This window comes from Chanodichthys erythropterus, chromosome 9, assembly GCF_024489055.1.
Source record: "Chanodichthys erythropterus isolate Z2021 chromosome 9, ASM2448905v1, whole genome shotgun sequence".
NCBI classification, from domain to species: Eukaryota; Metazoa; Chordata; class Actinopteri; order Cypriniformes; family Xenocyprididae; genus Chanodichthys; species Chanodichthys erythropterus.
In genome coordinates, this window is record NC_090229.1 from 30,759,388 (window position 1) to 30,784,730 (window position 25,343).

Sequence of the window (25,343 nt, forward strand, 5' to 3'; positions counted from 1 at the left end):
AAATGATCTTAATACGTCTTTAATTGTTCACTGTTGCAGTTGGTCTGATGCTCCCAGCCGTGTTGGCTGGTTTCTTGTGCCGTTTTTGTGCTTGGCCCCATAATTGCTGCTTGCAGCTATATTTATTATTATTATTATTAATATTATTGTATTTTTTAATGGTATAATAATAAGAATTTAATTTGTATTCAATAGTAATAGTAGTAAACACAGCAAACACAGCTGAAAAGACTAAATTCTTTGTCTGTCTTTCCAAACAGAATAAGAGGGCAGTGCTTCACCAGACACACTATGTGGAACTGCTTGTTGTGGTGGATAATGAAAGAGTAAGTCATGTAAATCTTGTACAATCTTCTCTTTTCTCATTATCTGATGGTTATTTTACACTCAGGGAAATGTCAGACAGTAGCTCTTAAACTGAGAGCAGTTAGCGTAAGAGAATTTAATGGAAGTGTGGAGACATTTATTAAACGTTTTGAGACATGTGGGATGAGAACGTGATCGCCCCATGCCTGGGTCATTAAAGCATCAATGTGAGAATTGTCCAATGTGAGAAGTGCCCAATTTCTGAAAGCCTTTCTTGTATTTCTTTTTTCTCTTTTCTACAGTATAACTACAAAAACAGAAATCAAACAGCAGTACGTGAGGAGGTGGTTCAGATTGCTAACTATGTTGATAGTGTAAGTTTTCTTGCATATTTTAAGATGGATACAAAGAATGCCTTTTTCAGTTCAAATTTATTTGTCAAATATTAAAAATCTTTATTTATATATCACACAAAATATTGATTATTAAGAGGCCTGATTTTCTCACTTTCTTTTTCCTGCTTCCCCTTAGATGTACATGCCTCTGAATATTCGCATTGTGTTAGTGGGGCTGGAGATCTGGTCTGCGCAGAACTTCATCAATACTGATGGCAGTGCTGGAGAGGTGTTGGGCCGCTTTACTCAATGGAGAGAGAAAGAGCTAGTTCACCGTCGACGTCATGACAGTGCACAGCTCATCCTGTAAGGGCCTTTCTCTGTTACAATTTATATCAGATGTTTGAATTGCATCAGGAGAACGTGTATTATATAATCAACAAATTCGTAGTAATATCACCCAAAGGGAGCTTGTACAGGGAACACAGGGAAAAGGACATAACGCAAAGCCATGCTGCACACCATAATTTTCCATTACAAGATCAGTTGTCTGTTCATTTACATAAACAAAGTGGTAATGTCACAGTGTCTGTAATGAAGCGCACAAAGAAAGAGACAGAGACAAAAAATAGTCTTTAATAAAATAAACAAGGAACACTCAGGAGATCGTATGAGAAAAAATTAACACAACCTTGTTAAAAAAAACACAGGAAACACAGGGCTTAAATACATGGAGAAGGTAATCAAACTGAACAGAAACAGGTGTGAGGGAGGGACTAATTAACAATCAAGGAAACTAACTAGGAACTCAGGCAGGCAAATAGAAACAGAACACATTGAAATGAGCTAACATACACGTTACAGGTAACTGAGATGAAGTATTTTAATGAGGCTAGGGCCTGTCTACATATGCCAGCTTAATATTAAAGCCAGTCCAGAAGAATATGATGATCTGTAGTGTCAAACGCTTAGATGTTTAGATGTTTAATTATTCATTTCACATGAGCCAAGATTTGGCTTTTTCTAAAAAGAGGTTTAATAACTGATATATGTATAAAAGATTTAGGGACGTTTTCTAGGGTGAGGGAACAGTTAATAATATTTAACAGGGGTCTGACATTATTCACATTACTTACGTTCTATAAGCCTGTTAAAGTATGTAGATCTAAATGTAGAGTATTCCGGACTTGCTCGTAGCCGGAAACACTGTCTTTCCAAGCAAATCAAAAAACCTCCAGATTAGGTTTTGCGCTAGTAGCTCTCTTTAAGTGATTGGTGCTGAAAAGGGAAAGTCTTTGCATTGTAAAGTATATCTTCAAGAAAAATCCAGTTATGTGTCCTTTAGATTTATTGTTCTAATAATAATGATGTGCAGTTATGGCTGCAGAAATTGCCTGTCTGATTCTCTTTCTCTCTCTTTTCACAGAAAGAAAGGATTTGGTGGAACAGCAGGCATGGCTTTCGTTGGCACAGCTTGTTCCAGAAGTCATGGTGGTGGAATTAATGCGGTATGATGTCTCTGATCCACTTCTCATATGCTACAGATACTCACACACACTGTTACACAGTGTCTGCTGAACAGTGACTTTCACCAGTATCTAAATCTCTGTCTTTGTATGTATATGTGTGCATTTTCCCCTCAGTTCACCAATAATAATGTGATGTCATTTTCCTCCATCGTGGCTCATGAGCTGGGCCACAATCTTGGGATGAACCATGATGATGGCCGAAACTGTAAATGCGATGTCACGCACTGCATTATGAACTCAGGGGCAACGTAGGTGTTTTTTGTCTATGTTTGTTTACAAATTTCAGTATGCTGTGAGGTTTTTGTTTTCACCAATTTCTCTGTCCTCAGTGGTTCTCGTAACTTCAGTAGCTGTAGTGCTGATGACTTTGAGAAGATGATCTTGAACTCAGGTGGCCGCTGTCTGCTGAACATACCGCGGCCGGACGAGGCATACAGCGCTCCCTTCTGCGGGAACAAGCTGGTGGATGTGGGTGAAGAGTGTGACTGTGGATCAGAGGAAGTGAGTTGTCTAATTCCAGATCAGTTTAGTTATTAGGTAAAGAGAGCTGAACGTAGTAATTGTTGGCTGATTTAGGTAACCAACTGTGCTGTTGAGCCAGTGATGTTAAAGGTCATGAAGACCAGGGTCCATATTTACAAAACATCTTAAGGGTAAAAGTAGCTCCTAGCTTGTTGATTTAGGAGAAACTCTTAAAAATAATGGGCGTGTCAGTCCAAAATGTAGGACTCTTAAATTTAGCTCTAAGAATATTTCTAAGCTCTAAGAGTTTTTCACAAAGCATTTTAGCACTAAAACTAGCTCCTAAATCTGTAAAAAGTTAGGAGTAGTCAAGAGGACTCCTAAAGCCGCGCACACACTTAATGATTGTAAGGCCGATTATGAATGTAAATTGATACTTAAGACTGATCGCGCTCAAACGCGTCCAGTCAGAGCCAGTTGCGTTCAGTCTGTGATTACAGTCGGTGTTCAAATTCCATGTGTGAGTACATGGCTCCCGTCGAAGGAAACAATCGGTATGTGTGTTCAGTTCAGTCTTATGTTTCAGCTAATCGTAAGGTGTGTCCCCGGCTTAAGTCACTAAAACCAAATCACAAACAATACAAAAATGGCTGTTGTCGGCATTCCGCCTCAGCAATCCACTCAAAGACACTGTAGCCTACACCATTGAGCCAATAGTGCCTTGATGAGCCTTTTCTTTATAAATGCAATAAATATTTTGATGTATAGATTTATAGATTTGTCATCTGCAATGACAACATAAAGGTTCATTTATGTACAGGCAAAAAGTATTGAATGATGGAGAATAAAACATTGCGGTAAAGTTGAAAATAATATACTAGCCTTGTGGGCAGCTCCGTGATCTGAATTCAATTTCCGACTCGTGGACCTTTCCCAATCCCGTGCTGTCGGAAGGAAGGCTCCGAGCTCAGAATTTAGCCCAAACCCAGTGTACTCCCCTGTATCCTGGGACAAACATAATTTGTCACCTGAATTCTGCATTCTCTCAAGATGCATGTAAGAGGCAGACAATTAGCTGAACATATACTTGTTTAATTAGTGACATTTAGCCTACATTTTAAAATCTTTATTTGAACATGACAACATTCTTGTTTTAAAACCTTTATTTATATATGGCGAAATGATACTTCGTTCTACAATATTTCTATGATTAAATCACACACAGAGACCCCTCCCCCGTCAGCCAATCACTGTGTGCATAGTCAGTAAGCCAATAGTCAATAGTGACATCATCCATAGCAATGAGGTCAACCACGCCCTTTCTCTTAGCTTAAGTCGTCTCTCTATTCCTTAGTAAAAGTTTGTCTCAGCAGCTTTGTGAATAGGTTTTAAGAGAAAACTCTTAGCTAAGAACTTTTACTGCTATTTAGGAAAACTCTTAGTGGTAAGATGAAATGTTTTGTGAATACGGCCCCAGGGCTGCAACGACTAATTAATAAAATCAATTCTAATTAATTATGAATATAATCATAATAATAAACAGCAAAAAAAGAAAAAAAAAGAAAGGTCCTCTCATTTTCATCTGCTTTTATTTCCAACTAATGTCTAATGTTTAACATGTAAATATTAGTATGACCATAAAAAGATTCAACACACGAGAAAGACTGAACAAGTTTTAGAGACATTTATAGACCGCAGTCAGTATCTTTTGTGGCCATCAGTACTATAGTGTATCTTATTCTCATGGACTGCACCAGATTTGCCAGTTATTGCGGTAAGATGTTACCCCACTCTTCCAAAAAGGCATTTGTAAGTTCTCAAACACATCTGGGAGGACTTGTGATTTACACATGGTTTGCCACTGTAAAAATGATCATCTGTCCCTCCTGTCTCCCTGTAGCACTGTCTTAGGTTTCTTTGCTCGCTTTCATCACTTTTGCGACTCATTCGCTAAGCTGAACAGCCAATTAGAGTCCTCCCTCACTAATGGCCTGATGCCAATTCAACATGCTGAATCAGCCCAAAACCCTGATGGCATCCGACCAGAGCCAACGTTGCAGAACACACCGAAAGAACTAAGTCAATCGACACTCAAAATGACCTGACATCGCTCTGCTCGCTCAATCCGCTCAGGGCTGCTCGCTCAAACCAGAAAGCCCATTGTGATATGCTGGTTTGAGAATCTGTGAAATAAGTCATATAAAATATAAGGTTATGGAGTTCAAAATTTTTTTTAATTAAGTTGTGAACCTTATACATATAAGCACAATAGTTAAAGACGTTTGTTCATCTTTGGAACATGGATGAAGATCTTTCTGATGAAATCGGAGAGCTTTCTGTCCCTCCATAGACAGCTACGCAACTACCATTTTGATGCATCAAAAAGTTCAGAAAGAGATTGTAAAACTAATCCATATGAATTAAGGATTTATTCCAAATTTTCTAAAGAGACACAATCACTTTATATGATAAACATATTTATTTTTTTATTTTTTTTTTACATATAAACGTTCATCAACATCAGCTATGCTAAATAGAAGCTCAAGCATGCTTGCTTGGACATGTGAGAACCAATGAGGTTTATTCTTGTTTTACGCAGCACGTTTGAACTTCCACAAGAACTAAAGAGGTTTGTTCTTGCGCATCACGCAGGTACGGTTGAGCTTCTTTTATGCTCCCTGATCAATGTTTATATGTGAATAAAAGCCTAAATTCAATCTGTTCATCATAAAGCGATCAAGTCTCTTCAGAAAATTTGGACCAAACCGTTCAATTCATATGGATTAGTTTTACGATCTCTTTATGAACTTTTTGAACTGTCAAAGTGGTAGTTGCGTAGCTGTCGACGGAGGGACAGAAAGCTCTCAAATTTCATCAAAAAGATCTTCATTTGTGTTCCGAAAATGAATGAAAGTCGGCTTGGAATGACATGAGGGAGAGTAATTAATAACAGAATTTTCATTTTTGAGTGAACGATCCCTTTAAGAACGAAAAGGGAAATGAAACTGAAAGGGAAAAACTGAGTTAGCAAAGAAGTTCTTTTTCATTCTTTGCTCAGGGGTAAAAAGAAGTTTGAAATACCTTTGCAGCTGTTAGTGAACATCCTGCTCATGCTACTGAGAGAGGCATTTAGATTAATATGTAAATAAGTGCTGCGCACTTTCCCCTCTGTAACAAAAAAAACACAACTAAAACAACAGCGGTGATAAAACAGCAGTCAAGAAAGCATCTGATCATAGCGATGTTTGATTCAGTTCTGCAATTCAGCACTCCAGTCAAGTCACATTGTATTTATTTATAACACTTGACATTTGATATTCAACAGTATTCTTGACATTTATTCAACAGTGCTTTGATCTGCCTGCATTGACACTATTCTTGAAGATTATGTATCAGTTATCAATGTAAAGCTGCTTTGATACAATCTGCATTGTAAAAAGCGCTATATAAATAAAGGTGATTTGACTTGATACAATATATTGCTTTAAAGCATAGGTCTTCAAGCTGGTTCCTGGGCTCAGGTTAGCTTGAAAATACACAGGCCAAGTGATCTGAAGCAGGTTGCTGGACAGTGGATCCCCAGAAGTAGGGTTAAAGACCTAGGCTTTGAAGCCACAAATATCATAACTGTTATTACAAACAGAAAGACATAGTACAGCAAAATTTCATGTCTGAGTTGGATATGAGTGAACTTTGTTTTACTGGTGAACATGAGAGGTACATGAGTGGAGTATGCACATGGGCATAAAGCGGTTACACCACTCCAGTTCACTCACATGCTCTGGTTTAAAACCTGTCCTGTAAAACTTGTTTGTATTTTACTAAATTATCTTTAAAATACAGTATCCTAAAAAAGGAAAAAAAAAATCTTTTTTTTTGCTGAGTTTAGTTTGTTGCATCCCTAATGAAGAATTGAGAACTTCTGAAGGTTGATTATGTAAATGTTTCAGGAGTGTGAGAAGGACCCATGCTGTGAGCCGAAAACGTGTAAGCTGAGGTCAGGAGCTCAGTGTGCGTTCGGGGTCTGCTGCAAGAACTGCAGGGTAATTGCACCTTTTCTAACACTGTAGCTCTGCTCCAAACCTTAGTGAGATGCACTGTTATTGTTATTGGTAAATAAATTTATTAAAAAACATTTTTAATTCAAATAGAGCTGAAATAAAATATAAATATTGAATGAAAAACTTGAAGTAAAAAAGTTAAAGTTGACATACTAACATTGCTAAAACAAACAAACAAAAACTAATACAAATGTCAAATTCACATAACAAATATACTATAGCTTAATCTAAAATTAAAATGAAAACTGAAAATATAAAAATAAAAGCTTATTTGAAACAATGATAAATACTATAATAGTATATAAATTACACTAAAATAACACTGACAAGATGCCTGCCATGCTGTTTTATAAGATGGCTTGTTCTGGCCAAATTGTAAGGCAATATTGTATGTGCCCTTCACGCAATGAGTTTTAAGACAAAATTTGTATAGTTGGGTCATAAATTTTTTTGTCCATCAAAGCATCAAACTTTTTATATCACCAAGCACACTAGGACATAGCTATTAGCCTATACATGCATATGCCATTTGACAATATGCAGTAGTACTTTTTAACTCACATGTTCTGATTAATTTTTCTCTCTATCTGTCAGTTTTTACCTGGAGGCACTGTGTGCAGAAGCAGCACTGATGAATGTGATTTGCCAGAGTATTGTAATGGCACATCTGCCCTCTGTCAGAATGACGTCTTCAAACAGAACGGCCATCCTTGCAAACAAGACCAGGCTTACTGCTACAACGGCCAGTGCCAGCACTATGACACCCAGTGTCAGGCCATATTTGGCACAAGTGAGTACAATGATTTTGTACTTCTAGGGGTGGGTAATATAATTAAGAGTATTGTTTATCCTATATTGAATAAAATTTAAAAAAAAAAAACTGACCTGCAGCTCCATCAAGAGCACACGTTCTATGCTACAATATGTTTTTGAAAGAAGTCTCTTGTGATACCAAGTCTGCATTCATTTGATGAAAAATACAGTAAAAACGGTAATGTTGTAAAATAATTTTGTAGTTAAAAATAACTGTTTTCTATTTTAATATATTTTAAGATGTAATTTATTCCTGTGATGGCAAAGCTGAATTTTCAGCAGCCATTACTCTAATCTTCAGTGTCACATGATCCTTCAGAAATCATTCTAATATGCTGATTTTTTTCAGTATTATTTGATGAATAGAAAGTTCAAAAGAACAGCATTTATTTGAAATATAAATATTAACATTATAAATATCTTTAACTCCCAAAAACATCTATCTAACTGCATGACGTAAATTACGTTAATGACGCGTGCTTCGTTAATTTATTTGCGTTCAATTATTTTAACACATTAAGGATTTTAAATTAGGCAGCAGCTATTTACACTAAGTGCAAATAGCGATTGATGTTATTTACACTGTGTAAATAGCAATTAGATGCTATTTATACTAAGTGAAAATAGCAATATATTCAATTTACACTGTGACAATAACAGTATTTTCTTAGCAATATGCTATTCACACTAGACGAAAATAGCGATATATTCTATTTACACCATGTAAAAGTATTCTTTGCAATAAGAGTAAATAGTAATTAGATGCTATCTATACTTTATATTGGCAGATACTATTTGCACCTCAGTATTTTTGTACATTAACAGGATGCAATAATATCATAGAGTGTAAATGATTATACTTATTAAAATTATTAAATGGATGCTGCCTTATTGGGAGAATAAAAACCCTCCCTACACTTCCCCTAACCCTACCCAATAAACACTTGTAATATTATTAAACACTGGTTTGCAGTTTATTTACACTTTTAGAACATTATTTTCATTTTTATTAAAAATATATGCAAGCTCGGCAAAAGGCGTATTCGAACCCGCGTCAATCGCATTAAAAGCCAGGTCTGGAGCCTTACTGGTGGGCGGAGCTAGTGTAAAAAGCGTTTGCTAACAAGGGATGCTATTTGCACTTAGTGTAAATAGACACTCCGTTTATATTAATCGCATGCGTTAATGTTGACAACCCTAATAAAAATAAAATTAAAATGTATCAATGATACTAAATAGCAATACTCAGTGATACTAAATAGCAGGGTAAAAAAAAAAAAAGTTTTTTTGTTTAATTAAAATAAAAGAGAAAATAGAAGTTGATATTCTGTAAATGTAACCCATCTGTCTTTTCTTGTGTGTAGAGGCTAAAGCTGCTCCTGAGCTGTGTTTTAAGGATGTGAACTCTAAAGGTGATCGCTTTGGAAACTGTGGCTACCATTCCAGTGGATTTAAGAAGTGTGAAAGCAGGTACAGTACAGCAAGATAAATGCACTTACAATTAAATTCAAATTCACACTCAGGAATCCAAATTTAGAATTTTTATAAGAACACTCTCATGCTCTCATTCTTTTAGGAACGCCATGTGTGGGAAGCTACAGTGTGAGAACGTTCAATCATCAGTCATATTTGGCATCAAGCCATCTATCATCCAGACCCCCATTGCCGGCACTACCTGCTGGGGCGTGGACTTCCTCCTGGGCTCTGACGTACCTGATCCCGGCATGGTCAACGAGGGCACCAAGTGTGGAGATAATAAGGTGACAGAGAAAAGCAACATTGAACATACAAAATTTCTGCTTAAATTATGCACACAGATTAGTAAAATATGTTTGCTGAATTGTTTAGCCACTTTCATGAATGTGCACATATTCTCAGGCTTTCTGCAGGTCTTAAAAATTTTAATTTACCTAATTTAACCTTACACAAATTAAGGCCTTAAAAAGGTCTTAAATCAAAGCAGAAAGTCTTTGTCAGGTATTCTAAATGAGGGAGGCCCAAACGCAGAGCTGAGCAATGACAATTTAATGGCGGAACTGTAAACAATGCACAAGAAGGTATAGAATAGTGACAGGCCAAACAGTATGGCAGGGCACACGACAGGAGAACTGGCCGGTCGGGGTAGACTGCAAGGAGGTGATGGCCAAAGATGGATACAATGTGGCGGCTCAGGGAACCAGAGGCTTGATAGCTGGTGAAGAGACTCCAAGTAGCACCAGACTAGCCGCCATGCCAGGAGAGTCAACGACCAGGGTGGAACAGGATGCGACTAAAACTAGACTAGAATAAAAACTCAGGAATAAAGAAAAACTAGAATATATCAAAAGAAAAATAATCAGATGGAGAAAACTAAATGGAGCACTGACAAGATCTTAGAGAACTGCACGCACACATAGGACGCAATGAACCAGTAAAGACACAAGGGAAGGAAACACAATATAAAGGGACCGGAGCACATGAGGATCAGGGGCCCGTTTCAATAAGGAGGTTCAACCAACTCTGAGTTAAAACTTGAACTCTGAACTTGATCTCATTTCAGGGTTAACATACTCAGAGTTTTCACTTAACATCCTTTCTGAAACGGGCCCCTGGTGAGCACAATTATTGAAACAAGAACTAGACAGGACTAAACAAGGGGGCGTGGTAACCGCAAACAAGGAGGTGGAACAAAAGGATTAGCGCAAACAAACAAAGACATAGCCATGTGCTCAAGCACAAGACAAACAAACAAACATTAAACAAGGACAAAACAGGGCAGGATCCTGACAGTCTTGGTCATGGCATTAAATGTTGCATGCATTGCAAAAACAATAAATATCTTCCTCAGTATTTATGTCCTGTTTTCCGATACAAATATCTTAACATCTTTAAATAGATACATTTACTTGAGATGCAAATGTATGTCTTGAATAATTAAGTTTATGCTTTATAAAATAACAAATACTGTACCTGTCAATAAGTTATTAAAACTTCCTATTAAATTAAGTTGATTTTTCTGAGACCATTGGAAGATGGTCTTGTTTTAATCATAAACTCACTTCATTTTGATAAATTTCACAGAAAACAAGACTTCATATTTTATGTCATTTTGTATCTAAGTGTGTCTTGATTTAAAAATCTTTAGACATTTGCATGGGGAAAAAAAGACAAAGCACTGTGTGTGTGTGTGTGTGTGTGTGTGTGTGTGTGTGTGTGTGTGTGTGTGTGTGTGTGTGTGTGTGTGTGTGTGTGTGTGTGTGTGTGTGTGTGTGTGTGTGTGTGTGTGTGTGTGTGTGTGTGTGTGTGTGTGTGTGTGATGCATATCTGATGAAAGTTTTATTTTCAAGTTTTGCAGATATAACTGATTGTGTTTCTCCAGAGACCTTTACATTTAGATAACATATTGATGTATTATGTTCCTTTCAATTTATTCCTTAAATTGTCTGTACTTGGTCTTAAAAGGGTCTTAAAAATTTACCTCATAAATCCTGCAGAAATCCTGATTCTGTATTAGGATGATTTTTCAATTGGATTAAATTTTCTGTCCACTAGGAGAATTGCATTATGTTTCTCAAAGCAATCATTCTAGCTTTAAAAGATATATTATAACATATTTTATTGTCTCTTGAACTACCTATTTTCCCCTTGTTTTTAAATTTAATGTTAATTATGGCATAATTATTTCTGTATTTTCAGCTTATCCCCTACCCTGACTTTTTTCTCTTTAACATTTTCTCTCAATAATAAATATATAAAGTGTAAAAAATATTGAAATTCTACATTGGATTTATTCCTAGTAAAACAAAGAGTTGCTGTTCCCAATACTACTGCCATTACCATCATGCCAAGCATTGCAGAGAACCATCAAGTTTCTCCTAAAATATATTATATTTATGATGTAAATATGAAATGACTGAATGACAGTGAAAAATCAGAAATGTCATTAATTTTATGATTTTTTCCATAATGATCAGACAGCAGCTTTATTTATCATTTATTATTTATTTGGTTACCAACACCAAACTATCCAAACACATTTGAAGGAATCCACTTAAAGGCTGATTGAGGACATGATTAGATCTTTTTTTCCCATGATAAAACAGTTTAAATAATTATTATTATTATTTTTTTTTTTCTAAGATTTCATGATTTTACCTGCACACTGTATGTTTTTGACTTCTTATTATTTGTATTGCAGGTTTGTCTGAATTTTGAGTGCAAAAGTGCAGACATGCTGAATTATGACTGTGACGTCGAAAAGAAATGCCACGGCCATGGGGTACATATGCATGCACTTCCCACAATTCAATGGCACCATTTTTCATATACCTACATATACATAATTTGGTCACACTGAAGTTTAGGGTCCAATTCTCACTATTAACAATTAACTATGACTTTTGCCTTAAACTCCTAATTACTGCTTATTAATAGTTAGTAAGATAGTTGTTAAGTTTATTTATTTGGTTAGATTAGGGATGTAGAATATGGTCATGTAGAATAAGGCATTAATATGTGCTTTATAAGTACTAATAAACAGCCAGGATTCTAATAATATGCATGCTAATAAGCAATTAGTTTATAGTGAGAATTGGACCCTAAACTGAAGTGTTACCAAAATTTTACATACACCTATTTTTAAATCCTAAATACCTTCAGTTCTACATCTTTGAAATGTGTGTTGAGTGTTGTATGTTTGTGCTTGACTACTTTCAGGTGTGTAACAGCAATAAAAACTGCCACTGTGAATACGGCTGGGCTCCTCCATTTTGTGAGGCCTCTGGATATGGAGGAAGCATAGAAAGCGGCCCCACCTGGGATGGTAATACTGCTTAACAACGGCACAGCTAGAGCTTCACAAAGGATTATCAATACTTTTAACACGTGTCAACCGTAAATGTGATCACTAGTGCTATCGATGGATTTAAAAAATAACTATTTAATCACACATTTTTTGTAATTATTCACACCTATCATTTGAGTTTTTAATAGATTTTTATATTGTAATACTTTCACATTAAATCTTCAAAATAATGTAGAAACAACATAAAGATAGTATATTTGAAATATTTGTTTAATGGCATCTTTTTATTAAGCATTATGAATTAAGGCCAGTATCATTTATACCAGTACTGATACTGATGTTTTTTTCCCTAGTTATTATTATTGCCATTCAAATTACAGTATAATTGAAAGTTATCAATTTTAACATTTAATAGGCTTTAAAAAATATAATAAGTGAACTTAAAACAATCTTCACATAAACCCATTGAAATATGTCACATTTAGCTGTGCCTTTAATATATTAGGGCTCAACGCTAAGGATTCAGTTCAGATTTTTACCTGCCCTGCTAAAATGCACTGAAAAGTTGTTGTTTTTGACATAACCTTGTAAACAATGCTTTCAGATTTTCAGGTAGTTCTAATGGGTAAATATACAGAAATTGAGTAATCAAAAACTGCACAGTCTTCACTGCATAAATTATAAATTGAATGTAGATTCATTCTTATTAAAGCTATAGAAGTTATTCATTCAAGAGCAGCGAGTGATTTTCTCTTTGTCTTTTGTTCTTTGATTAACATTAATGACATGGTCAGCAGCAAGTTTATTAGGCTGCTGTCACTTTAAGACCTGACGACAGGAATCTGACACATATCCTATTTTCTCACATCACTTTACATTCATTTAAAACTTTTTAACTCATTTAAGACTGTGCTTATGAGGATACTCAACAAAACTGGAAATTTGACACAATTCTGTGTGTTTTTATCTGTTCAAGCAGCAAAGAGAACTCAGTGCGGCACTGGCACGCTGTCTGAAGTGGCATTCTGCGTGCACATTTCGGGTGTTTGTTCACAGAGAGCCACTTCACAGACAGTGCACCAGTACAAACTTGAGTTCTTCTCATATTTTGCGTCTTATCGTGCTTGAATTAGACTGGGTAAACCCAGCCTGATCTGCTGGCGATTTGATTTCGCCCGGCAACTCAGTCTGGAAACCCATACATTCATTTCTACTGCTTCTGTTACACTTTTGTGGGAACCAATCACAGACTGGCTTATCCACCTTGCTCGTTATTGGCAGGTATAACACGATGACGATAGAGAAGCGACAGCAAGCACGACCGTCAATCCAATTCCTTTTAACCTCTCGACGATGCTGAATGACTTCTTTAGTTTAGCAAACAAATCACACGAGTGGGTGTAAATACCACTCACTTTCATGTTTTTTTGCACAACCTGCAAAAATCGCTCAATGCCATTGCTGCTTCTGCAAACCGCTGATCAATGCTACAAACCAATACAAACTAAACCTGTCTGGAGTTTTCGCGTCGCTCTGCAAAGTACGTCACCCGGATCGTTGATCTGATTGGTTGAAGGACAGTCCAATTGCGTGAATAATGCTCGTTGATCACGCCTCTTTTGCAGTAGAAAATACATAGCAGACTCCCCAGACCAATGTTCAATTTTAAATTGAGCTTGGTCTGGTGATTATCTCAATGATTAGTGATTATCTCAATTTAAACTCTCTCTCTCTCTCTCTCTCTCTCTCTCTCTCTCTCTCAGATAAAGATACTTCCACAAGGGATGGTCTTCTTGTGTTCTTTTTCCTTGTTCTTCCTCTTTTGGCGTTGGGTTTATACGTGTTCTTCAAGAGGAATGAGCTGAAGCAACGCTTTTTCAGAAAGAAACGCTCTCAGGGTTATGAGTAAGTATAAAGAGTGACATGTATTCAACCTTTCCCTACACTATTATGATGTCATCAACTCTGAACAAACCCAGTTTGTTGTTTAAATGATAACTGTTGATGGACTGTTGAATTACTGAAACTAGTGCATACCCCAAGTTGAAAATTAATTTAAATTAAATTACATTTTTATTATTCTTAGGCCTGGTTTCACAGACAGGGCTTAGATTAAGCCAGGATTAGGTCTTAGTTTAATTAGGACATTTTAGAAGCCTTTATAAATGTGCCTTAGAAAAAAACATTACTGGTGTGCATCTTGAGACAAAACAATGGCACTGACATGTTTTAATATATGCCAGTGCAAGTTGCTTTCAGTTAAAACTGCTCAAACATGCATTTTAATCGAAGACTAGCCTTAAGCCTTGTCTGTGAAACCAGGGGCTTATGAAGTTTTGCCTGACTTTATAAGGATGATGTGACGAGCAGGGCGGGCGAGAGCCGTGAGGGAACGGCGCGAGGCCGGTGACGCGAGTGATAATGAGCGTCACCTGCGAGGCGTGCAGGCCTCGAGTCTCTCACGGAGGAGCTCCGGAGGCATAAAAGGAGGAGTGACTACAATGAAAGACGAGAGAGGACCAGGCCTGGACTTTATTTTATGTTTTGTTATGTTTGTGTGGCCGGCAGACGTCCGCGAGGGTCTGCCGGCATTACTTTCGTTTTGTTTGTTTATTTTATATTAAAGTTTTGTTGAATGTTAAAAAAAAAAAAAAAAAAAAAAATCTTGGTTCGGTTCCCCGACACACTGCCGCTCGGTCCTCAGCCTGCCAAGAGGCTCTTCTTCGCGGTGCCATGCGGTGGCACTGGACGCTCGGTGGACGGCCCGATCCTCGACCGCCTCCTGGTGGCCGGCGATGGCTCCTCCGACTGAGGGCAGCCGGCAGCGAGTCCCCCGTTCCCTGCTCCTCCCCTTTATGGCGGACGGCAGCAGGCTCCGGCCCACGGCGAACGGTGGCGACTCCTCCGCTCCCTCTTGGACGGCAGCCACCCCACCTCGTCCCAGGGGCACGGCCTCGAGCTCTTCGTCCCACCTTTCACTAGGCTCCAGTACCACCGCCTCGGGCAGCCTCTCGCGGTCTTCACTCCCGCACTGCCCGAACTCCGCAGCACCGCGATCCCCCTCAGCAGCGAGGGCTCTCCGACAGCATGTCCCTCCTTCCTCCCGGGTTTCGGCACCAATGTAACAAGGTTAGTAGATGTGGGAAGAAGGAGGCGGGAACCGGCGAACATTCAACAAAACTTTAATATAAAATAAACAAACAAAACGAAAGTAATGCCGGCAGACCCTCGCGGACGTCTGCTGGCCACACAAACATAATAAAACATAAAATAAAGTCCAGGCCTGGTCCTCTCTCGTCCTTCATTGTAGTCGCTCCTCCTTTTATGCCTCCAGAGCTCCTCCGTGAGAGACTCGAGGCCGGCACGCCTCGCAAGTGACGCTCATTATCACTCGCGTCACCGGCCTCGCGCCGTTCCCTCACGGCTCTCGCCCGCCCTGCTCGTCACAGATGACTTTATGAATCATTTGCTATGGAACTATCTGTTATCAAAAAATTTAGTGAATAGCTAAATAATGAATTAATAAAAGGCTAATAATGTAAAGTTAAATCAGTTAACAATTTAAAACATTACATTAAATTAAATAAAAAAAATACATTTAAAATAAAAGCAATAAAAATAAAGCACTAAAAAAGATTAAATATTTTGTTTACCTGCAGTGCTGTCCGAGTGGACCAGTATGTGCTTGTCTGACAGCAGCTCCTTGAAGCGGCCAAGTGCAAGATGTACTACTAGCAACTCCAGGCAATTGATATGCCAATGCAGTTGAGGCCCCGTCCATAGACCCGATACTGCATGCCCGTTGTACGTGGCCCCCCATCCGGTGGCAGAGGCTTCTGTGGAGACCACAGTGTGCCTGGACACCTGTTCCAGGGGCACTCCAGCCCGCAGGAATGAGGGGTCCGACCACCGGGTGAAGGTGCGTCGGCAGCTCGGTGTCACTGGAACACGGAGTGTACCGCGTTGCCACACCCATCTCGGGTCCCGGCCGCGAAGCCAGTGTAAGCGGCCTCATATGGAGCAATCCGAGCGGCGTTACCGCAGATGCCATATGCCCCAGGAGCCTCTGAAATAGTTTCAGTGGGGCCGATGACCTGTGCTTGAGCGTGCTCAGGCAGGTCAACACCGAGTGGACGCGTTCCTCAGTGAGGCGCGAAGTCCGGGCGACCGAGTCTAGCTCGAGACCGAGATAAGACATCCTCTGCCCGGGGGAGAGTTTGCTCTTGTCCCAGTTGACCCGAAGCCCCAACCGGCTGAGGTGAGCTAAAACCATATCCCTGTGTTCGCACAACTGCGCTCGTGAGCTGGGCAGGATCAACCAGTCGTCGAGGTAGTTGAGAATACAAACGCCTTGTTCCTTGAGGGGAACAATGGCCGCCTCCGCAACCTTCGTGAAGACGCGGGGCGACAGGGCCAGCCCGAAGTGTAGGACTTTGTACTGATATACTCGACCCTCGAACGCAAACTGTAGGAAGGGTCTGTGGCGAGGCAGAATCGAGACATGAAAGTATGTGTCCTTCAGGTCGATCGCTGCAAACCAATCCTGGGGACAGATACATTTGAAAATGCGCTTCTGCGTGAGCATCTTGAAGTAGGGGCTGTAGAACCCTGACTTCATCTCTGCTGGAGGGACCGACTCGATTGCATCCTTTGCCAGGAGGACAGTAATCTCCGCCCAGAGAACAGGTGCGTTGTCCAGTGACACCTGAGTGTAGTGGACACCCCTGAAAACCGGGGGATGCCAGGTTAACTGAATCGCACAGCCGAGTCTGATGGTACGAATGAGCCAGCTGGACGGGCTGGGGAGCGCTATCCACACTTCCAGACACCGAGCCAGCGGGACCAAAGGCACCACAGACGCACCCGGGGGTGGGGCAGCGAGGCAGAGTACGGGGACCCGACTCGGACGGCATGGGAGCGGCCCGGAGTGTGGTCAGACTCTGCGAGGCAGCAGTGCGTATGGGAGACTGCGCACGGGGCGCGGCTTGCACCATCACACTGCCACCTGCTGGCGAAGTATGAGTGGGCTGCGAGTGGCAAGGCCATCCCGGAGGGCGGCAGCAGAGTCGAGTCTTCATCTCCCGAGGATTCAGGCTCACCTTCCGATGCTGAGATCGACATCTGATCCGCAGCAGGCGCACCAAAGGTAACAGCTGGACAGTACATAGAGGGCCCAGTGGAAATGGATGGCGGCACGACTGGTTGCAGTGCTGCTGAGGTGGCAGGGGCCCGAGGAGCGGAGCTCGGCGGGGAAGCCCTGACGGTGATCCTCAGGTCACCCTGCCTACACACCATCGAACCGTCATTCCGGCCAGGGAATGTCGAAGGCTTGAGAACACTCTGACTATATCAGTCTTGAAAGCTGAAGAGACCAACCGGTTGGCTCCGAAGCGAAAGACAGAATGCGATTGCGTCTGCTTCCTATTTATATACACCTGTCGGAGATGGTGCGCATTATGCAAATATTGCACGCCTATTCCATTGGCTTGTTTTAGTTCACTTGAAGCTGATAGGGCTCTCTAGCGATATCCCAATCCATCGGTCACTACTGACGTACGTCGAACGTGACCGACTGAAAGGGAACTCACATGATGAAATAAATGTTTTTCTCCAGTGCATGTTGGTCACAATTATTGACACCCCTGAGTAAAGTTATGAGTAAAATATCTCTGAAGTATATTTCAATGTATATTTACTTTTTTTTTTTTTAGCACACCAGGGTGATCATGAACATGAAATTGTCCAGCCATGACTTCCTGTTCCACAGGAGTATAAACATGAAAAAACACAAAGGCCAAATTGCCATAATCATTCATCACAATGAGAAAAACCAAAGAATATAGTTCTGATGTGCAGCAAAAGATTGTTGAGCTTCACAAAATAGAAAGTAGCTATAAGAAAATAGCCAAAGCATTTCCACTATCAGGGCAATATTTAAGAAGTTCCAATCAACTAAAGATGTTACAAATCTGCCTGGAAGAGGACGTGTATCTAAAGGGTTCAAGAAAAAATCCTCCTCACTCATGCAAAAACAAACTCCAGCATATTCACTTGTCAGACACGACTGGAACTTCAAAAGGGACCTGGTTCTATGGTCAAATGAAACTAAAAAAGAGCTTTTTGGCAGCAAACCCACCAAATGGGTTTGGTGCACACATGGATAAAAAGTACCCCATGCCCATGGTTAATGCCTGCTGGATCTTTAATATTGTGGGCCTATTTTTCTGCTTGAGTACATGGTATCATGGATTCTATCAAATACTAACGGATTAGAAAAAAAAAAAAAAAACTGCTTCTGATAGAAATCTTATAAAGGGCTGTGTCTGGATCTTCCATCAGGACAATGATCCAAAACAAACATCAAAACCAACACAACAATTTGTCACTGGGCACAAAATTAAGCTTCTGCCATGACCATCCCGGTTCCCTGATCTGAACCCTAAAGAAAATGAGTGGAGTGAACTGAAGAGAAGAAGCACCAACATGGAGCTGGGAATATGAATGATATGTAGAAATTCTGCATGAAGGAATGGTCTCTGATCTCTTGTCAGGTGTTCTACAAACTCATCAGGCATTATAGGTGAAGACTCAGAGCTGTTATCTTGGCAAAAGGACGTTGCAATAATTGGGTGCCAATAATTGTGGCCAACGTGAACTGGAGAAAGACATTTATTTCATAATGAGCTTTCTCCCCCATTTGCAATTGTTTTACTTAAATGAAAGGTTAGAATTTTTTTTATTTTTTATTTTTTTTAATTTATTTATTTGTTTATTTTTTTTTTATAAAATATCAAAAGGATAAACAATGCTGATTTATTTTCACAGCCACCTTTGCTCATATTTACCAAGGGTGCAAATATTAGTGAGGGGCACTATATATTATGGGAAAAAAAAAAAAAAAGACATTTTTGACCTTGGATGTATGTAAACCTTTTGTAGGAGACCTTTTTTTGGATGAAATGTATTGAGCAAATGATGTTTAGTGTGTTAAATATAACCTAGATATTTACAATATTAATATTGATCAGCATTCTTTGGTTGTTTCCTCAGAGCTGACAGCAGACCGCAGGCTACTGTGTCTCAGCGGGGAAACCCCAGCAGTATAGTGAAGGGTGGGGTGAGTGAGCAAATCCACAAGCAGACTTCTACACAGCAGTACCCTACTGACTACCATGCTGAAAATGTTTAACTCACTAAATGTAACATTAACATGAATCTAACAAGTGAATCTAACAAGTGTCCTACTGTATAGTACTGTATCTTTAGATTTTAGATTTTTTTCCAGTTTATGTGCCTGAGCATAACACAACTGTAATGCCTGAGGGATGACAATGCAACAGAAATATTACTAGTTAGTAAATCAGTTCATTAATGTGTGAAGAGGGAAAACAAGTTTGAAACCTTCCAAGTTAAACATTTCCATTACATTTCCAGTTCTTTCTATTGGAAAGAACAATACACGGAAAGAACCGGTTAATGAGAAATCGTCTGTCCTTCACATTTAACTGAAGTCATTAAATGTTACATCTCAGTGAAACAATAGTCTGCTGATACAAAGATAATAATCAGGCTCCTTTTTTCTCTTCTATGATAAAGCACCAGGCTCAGTTATTGCCACCAGAGGAGGTAAATAACTGCATACTGTACTAAGAAGGTTTTACTGTACTTATACTGTGGGGCATCTCTGCTGCTGTTGCTTTTAATGTGCCTTTTCTGCTTCTGCATTTCTTTGTCTTCTTACACTTTGTCTTTTGTAAGAAAGACACATGCTATGTGTTAAGAACCATCTTGCACATTAATTTCATTAAACAAATTTTTATTGTATAATTAAATAGGTAACACTTTACAATAAGGTATTAACTAGCATGAACTAACAATGAGCAATACATTTTTAAATCTTTGTTAATGTTAATTAATAAAAATGCAGTTGTTCATTGTTTGTTCATGTTAGTTCACAGTGCATTAACTAATGTTAACAAATACAACTTTTGATTTTAATAATGTATTAGTAAATGCTGAAATTAGCATCAACTAAGATTAATAAATGTTGTAGAAGTATTGTTCACCCTTAGTTTATGTTATCTTAAGTAGTTAACTAATATTAAGTAATGAAACCTTATTGTAAAGTGTAACCATTAAATATTAAATAATGTAAATAAATGAAATAATTTCTGTAAGCAATAAGGTACGAGAGGCTGTGCTCCGCTTTGCCTAACAACGTCGTGCCTAACAATGCCCTTCAGCCGTGACATCACGATACAGCACTAGCCTCGAGTACCTTATCACTTTTATAAAACGGTTACCACACAATACAAATAAAACCAAAAAATATGTATCAATCCAACTTTCATGATGTAAAATCACTAAAAGCCTTCCTTCTGCCAGAAAAAAATAGTCCCTGACCGTGAACAGCAACAGAAGTTACATTATTACGGCAGTCATACGGTGTGTCAGTCATAGGGAAGACTTTTATATTGAAAAGACTGAATTGTAGTGAACACTGAACAAGACGCAACTGACAAATGCTTTGACTAGTGCTGTCAGTCACGGGAAAACCCATTAACTGTTAAAAGGACAAGATATTGCAGTGGACATTTAAACACATTTTTTATTATGAATGTAGGACTGACCTGAGGGAAAATGCTAAATCTGAATGCAGGTAATAAACTCATTCAATCGATCTCTTTCTCACAGTACTGTTCTACATAATACAGTAAGCTTCAATGAACAATATAAATTGAGAACAAACCGTTTACGTTGCTAAGAGTGGTTGCTAAGGGTGTTGTGTAGTGATTCACCATTGGGTGAAGCGGTCATAGCCATGTTTTATTGTGAATAAAACACAGCTATTGACCAATCAGAATCAAGGACAGGAACTAACTGTTTTATAATTAGATACATTGAATAATCATTATATTAATAATAATAATAATAATAATAAAAATCATATCTTTAATTTACATCTACTAACCCTGATTTCATGTATACTTTAATAAGATTAATTCTCACTTCAGCACTTAAGCAATTTTATTTTCAGAGATTTATTTTGTTTCAGATATTAATTACTATGCATAAGAATGTACTTTCCTGCAGAGTTTAGCTCCAACCATGATCAAACTCACCTGCTTATAACTTTCTTGTAATCCTGAACATAGACATATAAATACATAGACGGCTCATTGGCCGCTTTGTCCTCTTGATGCAATACATCCGCTATATTGGACCAGGCAAGACTGCAAGTTAAACGGGGATCTTCTGTTTTTCTTGACAAAAAGCACAATAAAGTTTACATTTCTCAACCAATTTCAACAGTTTATGATGTGCATGGAGTATGGTTCAGTCTCCAAATGCTTAGAATCTCAGCAGTTAGTCTCACACTTGTCAAGTATAGATTTGGTTTATTTTTCTTGGTTAATAATTGTGGAGTCCTTCCTAATGTAAATGTAAATAATGAGACACTTGCAGTCAGACAGCTTTCTATATTATTATAGCAACAAAAGGATACAAATATAGTCCAAAACAGACAAATACAAAGATAAGTATATTATACTAATTATATGTCTATATAGTAGTGAATAGCACAATAATATAATAGTATAAGTAGTATAATAATATAATAGAGAAGGTACAGTCTCTTGGAAATTCAAAGACCAGTCCACACAACAGTCTCTTCAGCCTTCCTTGAGGTTTGTGTTGTCCTGGTTGCCAATGGCTAAAATATGTTAATTCATTTAAATCATATTTAGTTTAGTTAATTTATACTTGAGTTACCCATCATGCATATGTTTGTGCAATAGTAATAAGAGTTTCTGTCTCTTTGCAGGTGGTTCAGACTAATAAATCAGCCGCTGTGCCATCTTATGCCACCAGACCGCCACCACCACCATTTGCACGGTAATAATATACAATACCGGTCAAAAGTTTGTGTCAGTCACTTTTATAAGAAATGAATACATTCATTCAGTAAGGATGCATTAAATTGACAGTCAAGACATTTATATTCTTACAAAAGATTTCTATTTTAAATAAACGCTACTTTATGTGAACTTTCATCAAAGAATCCTGAAAAAAAAAAACATGTATCACAGTTTCCACCAAAATATTAAGCAGCACAACTCTTTTAAAAAAAATACATTTTAAAGTAAATTAAAATAGAAAATAGTAATTTTAAATTGTAATAATATTTCATGATATTACTTTTTTTACTGTATTTATTATCAAATACAGCCTTAGTGACCATAAGAGACTTGTTTTAAATAGAAATAGTGAGCAGTCTACTTAGACAGCTGTCTTTTAAAGCAGCATTTGATGTAGTTCCTCATAAGTTGCTGCTTAGTAATCTTCTACACAGGAAGCAACATTTTGAAAGCATAATATGTTCATAAATCCAGTTTTTAGAGAGCTTATTTCTGAACCTCACCTACCCTCTGTCCACTCTCCACAGACCACCTGCTCCTACCCAACAGCTAATGCCTCAAAGACCAGCGCCTGCACCCCCAGTATAACACACAACACAGACTGACAGTTGTATTTCTGTCTAGGATGGACAGGCCAAGTGTGAAATGTGCAGTGGGAGGAGTCGAGGAGGAATCAGGTGGTCTCACCCTCTCTCCCACTTATTCTCCCCTGTCCTTCTGTAAACAGCTGTCAACTGTCAATCAAACAGAGACGGTCACTGTTGCGAAAGGAACCTATATCCGCAATACATCAGAGTACACGATAGGAGCGAGAGAACTCTAGCCAATTAAACGATTCCCACCTGTCACGTGATATAAGATGCCTATGGCAACAGACCGATCTCCTTAAATGTTTTGATTCTTATGTGCTATATAGGACCACTGAGACTTATTGCACTTCAGTAATGTTCACTGTTCATAGGAATGTACAGAGACCCTTTGATCATAGGCTGCCCCTCCTTTTTTTTTTTTTACACAATGTAATCTGTACATCCACAGTCAATCATTGTTCCGAAAATTGTTATATGTAAAGGACAAATGCGATAATTTAGTTTGCTAGGCATCCCTAATGTTTTACAAGGTTATCAAGTCATTAGTAGTATCTAAATGGCCCGTGGTAACTGCAAATTGTTCTCTTTGCACTGTGGCGCATAATATAAATAATTTACATCTTGCAATACTGGAGTGCAAGACAAGAAACAAAATACATTAAGTAATTTTGTTCTTTTTATCATCATTTGAAATTGTTGGTAACAACTCAGTGATTTGAAACTACTATTTTACCATTTTTATATAGTTTTATTTCCATACTTTTATTTATATGTAACTTTTATAGAAAATCTATTTTTTACTTTATTTGCCAAGTGAAATTCTGTCCCCAGTGAGGCAAAAATCAGGTAAACATGAATACTTGTTTTTGAAAATGATTAATTTCTGACACTTTTTTTTCTTTGTGGTTAACATGGCTTTTTTTTTTTTTCTTTACAAAAAAAAAATAATACAAACAACAATAACAATGAAAACAAAGTGGAAGCTTTTCTCCTATCGTTTTTAAGGGCTACATGACTTTATGCATGATATCACATCCTATGCGATACATACAGAATTTCTTCCTTTATGAAACTGATTGTCTGCATGTTTCATAGACTTCTTTCTTTGCAATGACCGTAATACCACACGGGGTATAGTATGTGTATAAAGTCATGCACCCGCAATCAAACACACACAAACATGTCTGTTGTAGGCCATATTAGACTGTATCCTCACACTAGGACATTTACATCATAGCAAAATCAGTAAGTGCCATACAGTACATGTCTGATAAGTGTTATTTTACATTTGTATGATTAACTGAATGAATGATGGACACAACAACCCACCCCCCACACATTGTATTTCATGTGTACATGATAACATGACCAGTGACGCAGTTGTGGATTGTTGGTGTTTTATGGATAAAAGATGGACTTCGTTTATTTTGGACTACCTACAGTGTGATGCTGATGATGGTTTTTGCATATGAAAATAAAAAAAACACTGGTATGTTTTTAATGATGTGAGGTGCATTTTAAACAATTTGGACAGCATTTTTTTCAGTGAATCCGTGTCATGAACAACTCAGCCATGTTAATTGAAAATTTATGTTGTAAGCAAATTTCTATTGATCATAAAAAAAATTTATTCATGCATGCTGATGTTTGTTTTGATAGTTTGTTTTAGCAATTTTGTTGTAAATTTGTCGTTTTATCAAATTTATATTTCTATTTAGCTTTAATTTAGTTTTAGTAATTTTAGTAATGTTACTTCAACTTAAACTTCTTTCAGCTATGTGCCAAGGCAACATTTCAGATTAAGTTTACATTTTTCATCTGATATTTATATTTTATTTGACGTCAGTTTTATTTTAATTAAACTGTTCATTTTTCTGATTATGAAAACGCCAAGGAGCCTTAAAAGACAGACTTGTGAGACAAAACTATATTGAGAAATCTTCTAACGCACGAGTCCTTTGCTTATTCATTATGTATTAGGGCAATTTGAAATTGTCCATTACTCTGATCAAAACCACTTGAACACAAATCACGTCGTGAGGAGGAACTTACCAGATGCGCCAGAAAACAGTATTACATTAATAGTTAAATCGTTTTATTGAAACGTTCAGATACTTTTTCAGTCAAGAGATGTTGAAGATTTTGACTTGTTTAATAAAAATGTGTAAATTATATTTAGGATTGCCGGATGTCACGTGATGACGTAATTATAAAGAATAGCATAAATTAAAAAAAAAACAAAACGTTTTAATAGGTTTTTTGAGAAGAACGGTTTGAATAAACCGATTCGCAGAAATTGTTTATTAACTCCGAGAGAAGATACCGCGCGAAACCTAGAAGTGACGTCGGAAGCGGCTGACGTTCTTTATGACGGAGCTGTTCTAGTGGTGTCGACTGTCACTCTCGTGAGCAGCGCAGGGGTCAGTGGAGCCTATACCAACTCCAGTGCACGACCAGTTAACAACGGCTGTCGGTACAAGTAAGTTTTTCTTGTTTTACACACTTCCATGCACCGTTAAAAGGACACTGAATGACAACGTCGCTAAA

General features: G+C 38.1%; 2 protein-coding genes across 8 annotated transcripts in view; both read left to right on the forward strand.

Moving 5' to 3' along the window:
- The window catches only part of adam9a (ADAM metallopeptidase domain 9a), an 89,108-nt gene extending 64,657 nt beyond the window's left edge, over window positions 1-24,451 (forward strand). For 2 of the 5 annotated variants that reach the window (XM_067395313.1, XM_067395317.1), the window contains 17 exons: window positions 261-326; window positions 609-680; window positions 838-1,007; window positions 2,068-2,149; window positions 2,285-2,418; window positions 2,500-2,671; window positions 6,583-6,675; window positions 7,288-7,483; window positions 8,871-8,976; window positions 9,083-9,266; window positions 11,684-11,764; window positions 12,202-12,307; window positions 14,053-14,194; window positions 19,340-19,406; window positions 19,886-19,915; window positions 22,113-22,183; window positions 22,734-24,450. In XM_067395313.1, coding sequence (XP_067251414.1) covers window positions 261-326; window positions 609-680; window positions 838-1,007; window positions 2,068-2,149; window positions 2,285-2,418; window positions 2,500-2,671; window positions 6,583-6,675; window positions 7,288-7,483; window positions 8,871-8,976; window positions 9,083-9,266; window positions 11,684-11,764; window positions 12,202-12,307; window positions 14,053-14,194; window positions 19,340-19,406; window positions 19,886-19,915; window positions 22,113-22,183; window positions 22,734-22,794 — 1,833 coding nt within the window. In that variant the 3' untranslated portion in view covers window positions 22,795-24,450. Of the gene's footprint in view, window positions 1-260; window positions 327-608; window positions 681-837; window positions 1,008-2,067; window positions 2,150-2,284; window positions 2,419-2,499; window positions 2,672-6,582; window positions 6,676-7,287; window positions 7,484-8,870; window positions 8,977-9,082; window positions 9,267-11,683; window positions 11,765-12,201; window positions 12,308-14,052; window positions 14,195-15,948; window positions 16,114-19,339; window positions 19,407-19,885; window positions 19,916-22,112; window positions 22,184-22,733 lie in introns of those variants that run through there. The other 3 variants (XM_067395315.1, XM_067395314.1, XM_067395316.1) reach the window with 3 other exon arrangements.
- A 615-nt stretch (window positions 24,452-25,066) lies between these two features.
- The window catches only part of ogdha (oxoglutarate dehydrogenase a), a 57,256-nt gene continuing 56,979 nt past the window's right edge, over window positions 25,067-25,343 (forward strand). Inside the window, exon 1 of one of the 3 annotated variants that reach the window (XM_067395307.1) lies at window positions 25,067-25,275. The gene's annotated coding sequence lies outside the window, so the exon portion shown is untranslated. The remainder of the gene's footprint in view (window positions 25,276-25,343) is intronic. The other 2 variants (XM_067395310.1, XM_067395308.1) reach the window with 2 other exon arrangements.